We start from the raw sequence: 13658 nt of genomic DNA on the forward strand, positions 1-13658 counted from the left end.
TAGGAATTTGAAGGCCAGAGAACAGTGATATCTTCTGTTAAGCAACAAGGCCGAACAAAGATAGTTTAAAAAATGAAGAATAAGATTTTTGAAGAAAGCTGAGTTGAAAACATAGCCTAGAACTGTGAGAGAATAAGATGTAGGGGAGATACAGAAAAGATGTGAATTTGAGGTTGGGAAGATGTGGCCCAGAAAGAGAAAAGACACTATGAATATCTTATGTCCTGTAGGAGTGATGTAAAGAGGGAAAATATAAAGGGCAGAAATAGACAAAAAGGAGGAAAGGTTGAAATAACACGTGGTGCTGACAAGGAGCCAATCCAAACTAAGAGTACAGGATAAAAGGCAAATTCATCTGCAGGCTGTACTCACTGCCTGATCCAGGCTCACTCAGTTCCACGTCTAACCTTGGATCCAAGTCCAATTCTAAAAGACCATGGCCTACCTTCTCCATTCTCAACTCTTTCTTCTAGCAACCCTAGTATTAGTTCTGAACCTGAGCTATTACCCTGTGGTAGGTAACATTCTGGTAGGTGGCATAGAGGAATCGAGTATGGAGGAGTATGGGGCCCGTGAAGCACTGGACTTTGCTGTCAGCCAGTACAATGAACAAAACAGTGACATGTACCTGAGTCAAGTGGTGGAAGTGAAGAGTGTCAAAACACAGGTATGTGACCCTTTATAGAAGGAAGCTGACTTATTTTGTAGAGAGACACAAATATCTCCTTAATCAATCTACCATTCTCTCCACCATTCTTCTCTCTGATCCTGATTGGGTTTGCTTTTGAACTAGTGATTTGAGGTTGTATTGCAGTATTGAGATATTCTTCCCTTTCTTACCTCTTTTCCTCATATATTTTCTGTCCTTTGGAAGTACTTGTAGGTGAGCTTACTCAAACTGCAATCACTTCTGTTTCACTCCTTTGAAATTTTAGAGTATGCTGTCTGTGTGTGCATGTATGTTTCTTTCCAAACTTTTCAGGCACACCAGGACAGAGGCTCTTCATCAGAAAATGTCATGGATACCCTTGTCATGTGTTTTTTAGAATCTTTCTCCTATGTCTTGTTCTCAGTATCTGTCAACATAATGTTAATTTCTTGGTTCTCTAGGTCTTTTGTTGCATAATGGAATAGAACCTATGAAACCCTGACCCTTACACAAAAAGAAACCCCTACATAAACATCTTCATTCAGATATATTATGTGGGATGCAAAAATTACTAGAGAATCATAGACCATTGTACACTGAAATGAGTGGACGAATCTCATTTTGTTGATGTGTAGCTTAATGTAAAAGATCCACAAGATTCACTTCTGGGTGGTTCAAAAGGTTCTTAACATTTTGTCTGCTCCCACCTTTTCTTTCCCTAGAGTTCTGTCAGGAGGAATCTATGATTCCTTGTGGGAAAAGCAGCTAAATGTATTTAACTAAACATGGAAGACATACTTGAGAGATTCAAACTCAAATGATATTCCCATTAAGAGTTGCAGTTAAAGTGAAGTTGATATAAGGGTGTATTCTTTTGTATTGAAACATTCTTTTAGTGAAGCATCCAATGTCCTAAAATCCATGAAGAGATGAGTCTGAATACAATAAGAGATTGGATTTTTCTCCTCTCTCAAGCATTCAGCTAAATTTTAATAGTGAGTTCCCACACATCACTACACTGGAACAGAGAAACTTCTTACTCATTTGTGGCATCCTCCTCAAGTTAGTCCCTGTGCTTAAGCCTCCAGACATCACTGGTCCTCTGAACAGCCTTGCATTACTGATACAATCTGTATATTGCCTCCATGCTAGCAGACTCCTCAGAGCTACATACTTTTTCAAAGTATTAGAAACATTTTTCTTTCTGTGTCCTGTCTTACTGGAATGTAAAAGAGCTCCCATGGAGTTCAGTTTAATGTTAAAAGGAAATCTTTATCTTCTCCTTAGGTAGTTGGTGGACAGAAATATTATTTTGAAGTGATCCTAGGCAAAACAACATGTTTGAAGACTGAAGCTGACTCGACCCACTGTCCCTTAAATGAACAGCCTGATCAGCAAGAGGTATGAATATAACACACGCCTAAGACCTTTTCTTCAAGGAGAGGGATGTACAAGCTTGTGACTTTGTGACAGTACCTTTATACCATATTCATACACATGTGCAATATTTGCAAACATGCAAGAAAGCATGTGTGTGTGTGTGTGTGAATATAAGTAGATCAAAGTGTGTCTGAGATTTACTTGAGCAAAGGTAGAAATGTATATAAGTAACATATGGGTTTTTACAGAAGTGTGTATGTGTAAGAGTAGTGCATGTAGTTAAGAATACATCCAGGGTATATTGATAGTACTGTAGCACTGGTGGAACTGAGTACCTCTACACATAAATAATTTGAGGTGCTCACTATGTTAAAATGTGAATTATCTACTCTGTGATCACTGTGGTGTTGCTTGATTGACCTGGAGGAGGGAGCAACAGGTTTCACTGTTGGGAAAACACATTTACACTGACAAGCACAGCTTCTGTCCAAACCACCCTGAAAGAAAACGGGCCCTGCAGTCTTGCCCTTTGCACTCAATTCCAGCCTATTCCGTGATAGTGGTACAGAAGAGACACAGTAGATTTATATACAGTGGTAGTTCCTCTTAATGCCACTTTTTCTACTATGGAGCTTTCAGGAGTTTCTGTGCTCCATGCCTCTGAAAGTCCCCTGTGTGGAAGTGAGAGGGTCCTGTGTACTAAATGCATGCTCTGGTCCTGAATTCTGTGATCCTAGAATGAGTCATATGGTGTTCCTTAAAGGGATGTCTTGAGAAAGAGATGAGAAACTCTGTGATTCTAAAAGGTAAATAGTAGTCATATGGAGTGGGACATCATTACATTGTAGATCAGCAGACAAAGCTAAATCAGGCTGAGTGTTGTTAGACTTTGCAGAGGTTTGTTTTTACACTCACCAGCTGAATACCCTCATACAGTTCTGGTTTCAGATTTCCTCTTAGCTTTATCCAGCACTGATCAACCTTCTTTGTTCACTTTTATAGAGTGAATTCTGCTCTTTTGAAGTCCTTGATGTTCCCTGGGAGAATTATATGGCCCTGGTGAGCTCCAGCTGTCACAGTATATGAGTTTGTGGCAGGTGGCACTGTGCAAGGTGCAGACCCGTTTGGCACTGTCTCATCACTCCACTGGATGACCTTGCCTTGATGGATGCCTTGCAGATTATCAGCACCAAAATCAGCAGTGGCTTTGACTGCTAAGCATATACAATTACACCCAAGCAGCTTCCCCTTTCTTCTTCCTCTGCAAATGCTTCAGTTCATTACCCACTTATGCTTGCTAATACATTGTTCAATAAAACGTTCAAAAGCTTATTTGGTGTGACTCCAGTCTCAGTGTATCTAACTTTGTGGGATGGGAAAGAAACTATCTAGGGTTCACATCCATATGTGCATATCAAGTCAAGAGCTTATGACATTGTTACTTTCCAGAATAGTGAGATGATAAGGAATTGAAGGAAGTGAAAATCAATTCTGCTGAAACAGTGGCCCCTAGCAAAGAGACAGAGTATAAGGGGGCAGTGTTGAAGGCCCCATATAGGGTGGTGGAATTGCTTTGCTCCAGCCCATGGACATGGCCCTGGGGAGGTGAAATATGCAGTATGTGCATGACTGCGTTTCCCCTGGTGCCATTCAGCAGGTGTTAGTCTGTAGAAAGCACCAGAGCAATGGTTGAGTGGCAGTAAAATGCAGTCTAAAATTGGGCATTAAGCTGAAGCTGGTTTGGGGGTCATTGGGCCTTCAAAAGTCCAGGCCTTGTTGTTCCCTGTCTCTGAGATATACAGGCACTACTAGAAGTCACTGAAGAGCCAAGAAGTGAGTCAGAGGACTCAGGCTGAGGATAACCTCTATCCTGGCATCAGGGCTGGGAACTGGCTTTGCTCATTGGTGATTTTCCTCACTTGGATAAGGTAGGTTGGAAGTGCAGAGGGGCCTTCTATGAGACTTTTTGCTGAGACTCTATAGGCAGAGTCCTTTTCCAGTTTCTTCATGGCACCAACAGATGAAACAGAGAGTCCTTGGTTCTAAACTGTTTATCTATGGATCATGGCAATAAATGGATGAATACCCTACTTCTCAGGATCTGGTCATAGGTTGAATACCTTTTTCAGGGAGAAATGTCTTGGAATAGAAATGTATTCACTAAGCCCTCAGAGCCTCTAGGTAACTCATTAGCAAGGAGAACTCTGTTCTGGGTCTACTTGAGTAGAGGTCCTGTCTCCTTATGTGGGGAGCATTGAACATGTTCCAGGTCTGGGGTCTGATCAGGAGCAGAAATTTGTCAAAGTCTCAGGTGTGTGACCACTGAGTCTTTAGGTCTCAACTGAAGCAGTTCCTAGTAGGATATTATATCCCACTCATTTAAACCCACAATGTTCCCTTAATAATTCAGACATTAAGGTAGGTGCCATCGCTACCAAGAACACTAATGACCCATTCTTAAAAGGCGCACTTATATATTGAAGATGACCTCTTTCTAATCCCATATTCCCATTGACTCGAATTGCCCTGTGTGTTCTTTGACTATCTTGGTGCATTGCCTTGCTTTTTCTTGACTATTATCATCTATTGTATTACTAGTTCTTTAACCTAGAACTGACTTGTATGTAATTTAAATGATATAAAAGCATTAAAGAAGGAGGAGGGATGGGATAGTGATTAGTGGTTGGTGAGGAAATGGGATAATATCTGAAATGTAAATAATTAAAATATTTTTAAAAATCTCAAAAAGAATGAAATCACAAACTTACTCTCACAATATGAAATCTGTGTCTCCAGTTGCTGGAGCATCTACTTGAAGTCCAAGCTGCATGTCACATATGTTCTGTGGCCTATTTTCAGCCCATGCTCATTCTATTGTTAATAGGTCAGTCTCTGTGGACCCCAAAAAATCCAGGATAGTTTACTTCCTTGGTCGTCCTTGTATGTCCTATCTTGTTCCAGTCCCTAAACCATTCCCTCAGCTTGTCCATAAGACTAGAATAGCTTCATCAAATGTTTGTTTGTGGGTTTTCACACCTGATTCTATTGGCTGCTGGGGGTGCATCTCATAGGATCATTATGCTAGCCTCCTGTGTATAAGCATAGCAGGGTATAATGTATACTGTCAAGGATTGGTTCTTAATCATGACATGGGTCTCGATTTGTGTCAGTCATTTGATGGCTACTCCCAACATCTCTGCTTTATTTTATACATGCATATCTTGTAGGCAAGACACAATTTGGGTGAAAGATTTTGTGGTTGTGATCTAGACAGTATACTGACACTGGAAATCACACTGGGCTACAGGAAGGGGTCAGTTCAGGATCTATACTCCCCACCACTAGGAGTCTTATAGATCACCCCATAGACATGCTTTGGTCCCTTCCTGTCTCAGGTCCCTGGTCAAACCTAGATATTTTCCTACCCCCACCCTTGCACTGTATACTTCCAATCTTCATTTTCTCTTCCCTGCTTTCCCAACTAAGAGACCTCCTCTGCCTAGCTCTCCCCCATTTCTTTTCCCTCAGGCTACTTCCTCCATTTTCCTCCAATATCTATTTTATTCTCCTTCAAAGGCAGAGTCAACCATCCTCCCTTGGCTCTCTTTGTTTTCATCAAAGATCAAGAGTACATAGGTATGTGGGAATCTTTCTGGGTCTTTGCTTCTATTCTATTGGTAGACCTCTCTGTTTCTGTACTAATTCAATATAATTTTTATAACCATTGCTAGGTGGTATAGGTTGAGGTCACAGAAGGTAATTCCACCAGAAGTTCTGTTAGTGTTGAGAATTGTTCTTGCTATCCTGTTTTATTTTATTGGGCTATATAAAGTTGAGACTTGTTCTTTCCATATCTGTGAAGATTTTAGTCTGAAGTTTGATTAGAATTACATTAAATTGGTAGATTTTGGGCATTTTCTCATACTGTGTTCTCAGGAAAAATCACTGCATGTATTTGCCAGGATCACAGGCTCTGAGTAAAATGCCTAATCCAGAATCTGGTAGTCCACTAGAACTTCAACCACATCCATGTGAAAGAGTCCCAGACCCTATACTTTTTTATATACAATTTACTTTTACATATCTTTACTTGATATATTAAGGTATAGGAACTTATATTATAGTATCATCTACACAAACACATGCAACACTGCCCAGTAAAAAAATATATAGCACATTTTATATATTCATATTTTTACCAATGTTATTATGTATTTCTATGTGCATATAAACTGTTCTCAAAATTCTTTGGCTTTCCTAGTCTTGAGAGTGACACAATTGTGTCCAATGTTTCCTTCCTAAGTTAGTGGAGCTTAAGACAGTTTCACCTATCTAGAGTAGGAAGTTTATAAATTTCAATGCAAATACAGCCTATTAGTTAATCATCTCCAGGGCAGCTGTGGTAAAAAGGATATCTTGAGACCTACAAGTAAAACTGCCTGGTAAACTATTTCTCAGTCTGAAGAAATTAGTGACCATACCTGGAAATCCATGCTCAGTTCACAGCGGCAACTATCATTGAATTCTGACCACATGCAGAAATCCTGTGTGTACTGTCCAGATAAGCCTCACTAAAATGCTGATCTACAGCACTGTGAGGAGGGAAAGAGAATGTTCACTTCATTGTCTCTCATATGTTGCTTGAAACATAGCATTGCCATCTCAAGCTCTCTCTCTCTCTCTCTCTCTTTCTCTCTCTTTCTCTCTCTCTTTCTCTCTCTCTCTCTCTGAGTGTGTGTATCTATTTCATGTTCAAGGATGTGTCTTCAAATATACATTACTGTGTATAGACTACATGGTACAGTGCAAAGTTCTTAGACTGGACTCTCTAGTTATGAGTTTCACAGCCAAAAATATGTGGTTTGGCACAAAAAATTGCTTAGAAGCACTAGCTCATCTATGAATTATAAGTATATGATGTTTTTTAACTTTGTGACAGTTATAAGGAAATACATACTAATATATATATATATATATATATATATATATATATATATATATGCTTGCCAATCATTTTGTAGCAATGTTTTAAAACAAGATACCAATATAATGCTAATATTAGAAATTTGTTTTTCTTGATTATTTTTATCTAACTTCATATCTTTTCGTATATATTGTCAATCATTTATTTTTCTGTATACTCTGGACACAGTTTTCAAACTTGTTCTTTACTGCAGAGTAAATTACCACAGTTTTCCATGGCAGTTGTTGCATTTTAGTCCAAAATTGGCCTACTTTTGGCCCTTTCTCATTTTATTACTTTATTCTTTTTTTTATTTCATTCTTCCACCCCTCTGTTCCTTATTCTTTCCAAGAGAAATTTGTACAACCTTAAATATTGGAACTTCTCAAATGACACATTCAAGGTTAAGTTTGTTTATCAACAAAATGTAACATAACTAGCTTTGCTTCTTCTTGATCTCTATGATTATTACACTGAAATTTTATATGGGTATTTTCTTTCTTCACCATATCTCATTTTTCATGTAACCAGGTATTGTTGGTAGAAAAAGTGTTTGTGCTTGTCCTAGAATCTAAAGAAGAGTGGTTGTGTTCCCAGCCAAGTAGTTGCTCATCACTTTTAATAGGTTAAATTGTGATTACAATATGTCCTCATAACAGACAGAAAAATCCCCAGGGCTATCCAGTGTTGTGTAATGGTAGTAATTGTGAAGCAAAAATGTAAGTGCTAGTTTCCAGCAATTTTATCCTGCTATCATGGTTGAATCCTTTGTTCAAGACTGGGAACAATAAGGTGCCATGAACCACAAACTCTAAGAAGGATGAGATTCTCTTAGAGTCTTTCTGATCTTTGGCTTCTAATTTCTTGTTTGTTTGTTTGTGTGGGTTTGTTTTTTTATTTGTTTATATATTTATTTTTAATGTCAGAATCATATCACCTGCACCTTATTTTGAGAAACAAGTTTCATGTTTAATAAGAAGAAAAGTGATACTTCAGAAAAATAAAAAGAAAGTGGTTTCATTTAATAACCATAAATATGAGATCAGTCTTGTATGGCATTCACACTGATTGAGAAAGAAAACAGTTTTTAAACAATGAAGGCATGGACCATCCTCCATTTCTTTCATAATCAAGTGGCACAATATTATTTGCCATCTTTTGTTCATGATAAATACTTTTCTATTTTTCTCATCACAATATTGTATGGGTTCATATCTGTGCTCTTTAGTCTGATTATGTTATAGTTTATTATCTGCATGTCCTTGAAGACAAGCATGACTATGCATATTTTGCTATAAATTTATGTTGGATATCTATAGCTTTGTATCTCAGCAAACTTTGACTATATATGAATAGCTAGAGTAGCTGACATGAGCGATGGCTTAGTGCTTTTTGTTCATTTGTACCTAGACTACAAGGCAAATAGTGTTCTTATTTCCCATTGCTCCTAGAACTATGGGCTTATTTTGAGTGAATTGTTTCCATATCCCCTCTTCTTAGGGACATACATTTGGTGTCACACACACACATACACAAACACACACACACACACACACACACACACACACACACAGTTTTAGGTTTGTTTGATTTTTTGTATAGCTCTCTTTGATTCTATTTGGTTGATTTCAGCCATCAGTTTCACTATTTCCTGCATTCAACTCTTATTGGTTGTGTTTGATTCTTTTTGTTTTTAGGCTCTACGGTGTGCTGCTTAGTTGCTAGTTTAAGATCTCTCCAATTTCTTTATCAGGGCACTTAGTGCTATAAATTTTTCTCTTTGCACTGCTTTCATTGTGTCCCATATATTTGGGTGTGCTGTGTCATCATTTTCATCGAATGTTAGTAAGTCTTTTACTTCATTTTATTTCTTTCCTAACCAAATTATTATCATCCAGGGATTCAAGATTGATTCAATGTATGAAAATTTATTAATGTAATCCACTATATAAATAAGCTCAAAGAAAACATTCACATGATCATTTCATTAGATGCTCAAAAAACATTTGACAAAATACAACACACCTTCATGTTAAAAGTATTGCAGAGATCAGTAATTCAAGCCCATATATAAACTTACTAAAAGCAATGTACAACAAACCAACAGCCAATATCATATTAAGTGGAGAGATACTGAAGTAATCTCAGTAATATCAGTGGATGCCCACTATCCCCATATGTTTTCAATATACTATTGAAGTTCTAGCTAGAGCAATAAGAAAACAAAAAGTGAACAAGTGGTTACAAATTGACGTAGAGGAAGTCAAGGTATTACTATTTGTATATTGTAGGATAGTATACATAAACAACCCAAGAATCAAACCCATAAGAATCAAACACACCCAAGAAGAGTTGAATGTAGGAAATAGTCAAACTGCTGGCTGAACAAATTCTACCAGAGAACTTCTATAGTTGACAAACACCTATAGCAAACTGGATGGGTATAAAATTAACTCAAATCAATCATTAGCTGTCCTTTATTCAAGTGATAAATGGGCCGAAAAAGTAATTAGAGAAACAATATCTTTCAAAAATAGTCACAAATACTATAAAATATCTTGGTGTAACTCTAACCAAACAAGTGAAAAATCTATATGATAAGAACTTTAAGTCCTTCAAAAAAGAAATTGAAGAAGACCTCAGAAATGTAGAGATCTCTCATGCTCATGGATTACTAGAATAAATGTAATAAAAATGGCCATTGTATCAATAGAAATCTGCAAATTCAATGCAGTCATCATTTAAATCCCAGCACCATTCTTTAAAGCCATGAAAAGAGTAATTCTCAAAGTAATCTGGATAAACAAAAAACCTAGAATATTGAAAATAATTCTTAACAATAAAAGAACTTCTGGGGGAATCACAATCCTTTACCTCAAGGTATACTACACTTGATCAAATGAACAAAGATTTTGTTTTTTTAATCATTTGTTATGAGAGATGAAAGCACTGTTCTAACATGTGGTTTTATATGATTTCATTATGGTGCATCATCATCTCTTCACACTTCAAGCAGGTAAAACATACTTTGACGATGTCTTATTAGGGGACCACTCCTTTCATGGCACTTCACAATATAGGCTTATCATACCTGCTGCATGGAAGTGATTCTACACAAAGGCCTGCAATACATTAAGCAAAGAAAGCTCACACAATATGAGACTGTTAAGACATGAAGCCAAACTGAGAGTGGCTACTAATGGAACTATGCAAACTGAGTGATACTCTATATGAGAAGACTGTGAGAAACCAACAAATTAATTTCATAAGTGGTTATAGATGGTTGGATTCCTAGCAGCAATGGAGGATTGTTCCCTTTGTTCCATCTTCTCAGCAGCATGAGGTGGTACTTAAGTTTTTGATATTAACTATTCTGGAATCTCAGAGTTATTTTGATGTGCATCACCTTGATGACTGTGGATTTATAGAAAAAGAACATTTCTATAAGTGCTTCTCAGCCATTAGAAATTCTTCTGTTGCAATTTCTCTGCTTAAATACATATCCCTTCCTTATTTGGGTTATTTCATTTGTTGATGTCTGTTTTCTTAAGTTCTTTATATATTTTAGAAATCAATCCTATGTCACATGTAGGGTTGGGAAATATTTTTTTCCTAATTTGTTGGCTGCCATTTCTTCCTTTTGATAGAATTTTTTGTTTTAAGAAAGGTTTTGAGGTTCATGTGGTCCCATTTATTAATTGTTGATATTAGGGGTTAAGCTGTTGGTAATGGTCTCCTGTACCAATTCACTTAAGTTTATTTCCCACATTTTCTTCTAACAGATTTAGTGCATCTATTTTTAGGCTGAGGTCCTTTATCCACTCTTACTTGAGCTTTATGCATGGTGAAAATATGGATCTATATGCAGATTTCCAGTTAGACCGCACTATTTGTTGATGATGTTTTCTTTTTTATTGTGTAGTTTTGCTTCTGTATCAAAAATCAAATGTTGATATGCATGTTGGCTTATTTGTAGGTTGTTGATTTTATTCAACTGATTAACCAACCTATTTTGTTGTTGGTTATATAATATAATGTGGTATATATGTATATTTTTGGCCAGAGACTACATAATATTTTAATGTGAATTTTTATAGTTAATTTTCAAACTGAACAATATCTAGTCTGCATTTTTGCCACATGATCATTATTCTTGTTCCAAATGATTGACATCTAGGCAGATCCATTTTCATAGCTATTGTGAATAAAAGAGTTATGAATTTTGAAGAGCTTGTAACTCATCTGTTAGACAGAACACTTTGGGTTTGACCAGGAGTGAAATACTTGTGTCATGTAATAATATGAATACAGGTTTATTGATTTTTTCTCATAATAAAATTTAACTTCTGTTATTTTTATTACACGTAAGATTTTATGAGTGTTTGGTATGTGAGTGTGTGTGTGTCTCTCTGTGTATCTGTGTGTCTGTGTGTCTGTGTGTGACTGTATGTAGTTATTTGTAGTAGGTTAATATAAATTACTGATGTGGCTAGAGGCATTAGCTGTACTTAGCTAGAGTTATAGAAGATTTTTAGCTACTTGATTTGATTATTGTGAAATGAACAGAAGTCTCATGGAAGAGCATTTTGTGTTCTTTTCCAGTGACCAGCCCAGCATACAGCATAGACTGAGGTAGGCAGATATAGGTTGAGTTGACTCAAAATTTGGCATTTTTTTTGTTTTTTTTTTATTCAATCTTTACTGTTAAAAAGACAAAAGCTGCACTCTTGTGGTGTTAGCTCACGTTTTTAGCATCAGAGGATAAGAAAAATGGGATATTAGATATTGACTCTTTTCTCTCTGGCTCAAGGATCCCTTGTTGGGCAGGCAAGAGGCTCAGAGTTGATTAATTCTTCCTGAAGCATGGAGAAATGAAAGCCAGGATGAAAGAAAGAAAGAAAGAAAGAAAGAAAGAAAGAAAGAAAGAAAAAAAGAAAGAAAGAGAAAGAGTCACATAGGAAAAACCCTCAATGTAGATGGAATAGAAAAAAGAAGCTCTAACATCCGTTTATTTTTTATTGACTATTTTGTTTATTTAATTTTCAAATGTTATCCCCCTTCCCAGATCTGCTTTGCAAATCCCCATTCCTTCCTCCTCCCCTTTGCATCTATGAGGGTACTCTTCTAAACATCTACCCAATACTGCTTTACCGATCTAGCACCCCTTCTGCTGTTGCATCAAGCCTTCTCTGGACCAAGGCCATTCAATTACATTCATGCCAGATAAGAAAACCCTTTGCTACATATGTAACATGAGCCATTGATCTCTTCATGTGTACTCTTTGTTTTGTGATTTAGTTTCCGGGAGTTCTGGGGGAATCCAGTTGGTTGATAATGTTGTTTTTCCTATGGGGTTACAATCCCCTTCAACTCCTTCATTCCTTTCCCTGACTCTTCCATTGGGTTTCCTGGTCTCAGTCCAATGGTTGTCTGTGAATATCTGCATCTGGTTTTGTTACATGCTGGCAAAGCCACTTAGGGGACAGCCATACCATGCTTCAAGATCTTTTTGGTATCAGCTATAGTGTTGGGATTTGGTGTCTGCACAAGGGATGGATCCCTAGGTGAGGTAGTCTCTGCATGGTCTTTGTCCAGTCTCTGTCTATTATTTGTCCCTTCATTTCCTTAGAAAAAGCAATTTTGGTTACAAATTTGAAGATGGCTGAGTGGTCTCATTCTATAACTGGGGACCATGCCTGTGTGTTGGAGGATATCTCTACCATATCTATTCAGTATAGTACTAGAAGTTATAGGTAGAGCAATATGACATAAAAAATCAAGTGGACACAAATTGCAAAGAAGAAGTCAAGGTATCACTATTTGCAGGAATTTGCAAAAATTCTATCATAGAACTCCTACAGCTGGTAAACAATTTCAGCATACTGTCTGGATATAAAATTAACTCAAATTAATTAGTAGTTTTCCTTTATACAAATGACATATGGGTTGAGAAAGAAATTAGGGAAACAAATTCCTTCATAATAGTCACTAATAATATAAAATATCTTGGGGTAAACAAGTAAAATATCTAAGCAAATGAGTGAAAATCAGTATGAGAAGAACTTCAAGTCTTTCAAGAAAAGAATGTAAGAAGGCCTCAGAAAATGGAGAGCTCTCTCATGCTAATGGATTGATAAAATTACCATAGCTAATATGGCTATACTTTAAAAGCAATCTACAGATTCAATGTAAACCCCATCAAAATCCCGACATAATTTTTCAAGAAACCTGAAAAGAGCAATTTCCAAATAAATCTGGAAAAAAAACCAAAATAGGGCAAACAATTCTTTACAATAAAAGAACTTCTAGGGGAATTACAATCACTGACCTTAAGGTATACTGCAGAGCAAGAGTGATAAAAACTGTATGGTACTTGTACAAAGAAAGACAGATTGGTAAGTGGAATAGAATTGAAGATCCAGAAATGAAGCCACACACTTACAGACACTTGATCTTTGGAAAAGAAGTAAAAATATAGACAATGTTAAAAGGAAGAATCTTCAATATATGGTGCCAGTCTAACTAGTAGTTTGTATGTAGAAAAAATGAAAATAGATCCACATTTGTCACCTTGCACAAAGCTCAAGCCAAAATGGATCAAGGACCTCAACATAAAACCAGATGCACTGAATCTAATAGAAGAGAAATTGGGAAAGAGTCTCCAAC

The 13658-nt window shown here is 36.8% G+C and overlaps 1 protein-coding gene across 1 annotated transcript; it reads left to right on the top strand.

The window, feature by feature from the left end:
• Window positions 1–436: 436 nt before the first annotated feature.
• Window positions 437–3115, top strand: LOC117702729 (cystatin-S-like). The gene is made up of 3 exons (XM_034493888.1): window positions 437–667; window positions 1937–2050; window positions 3032–3115. Exons 1-3 carry the CDS (start codon window positions 437–439, stop codon window positions 3113–3115), a joined length of 429 nt encoding a protein of 142 aa, XP_034349779.1.
• The last annotated feature ends 10543 nt before the right edge of the window (window positions 3116–13658 follow it).

Source organism: Arvicanthis niloticus, chromosome 2 (assembly GCF_011762505.2).
Source record: "Arvicanthis niloticus isolate mArvNil1 chromosome 2, mArvNil1.pat.X, whole genome shotgun sequence".
NCBI classification, from domain to species: Eukaryota; Metazoa; Chordata; class Mammalia; order Rodentia; family Muridae; genus Arvicanthis; species Arvicanthis niloticus.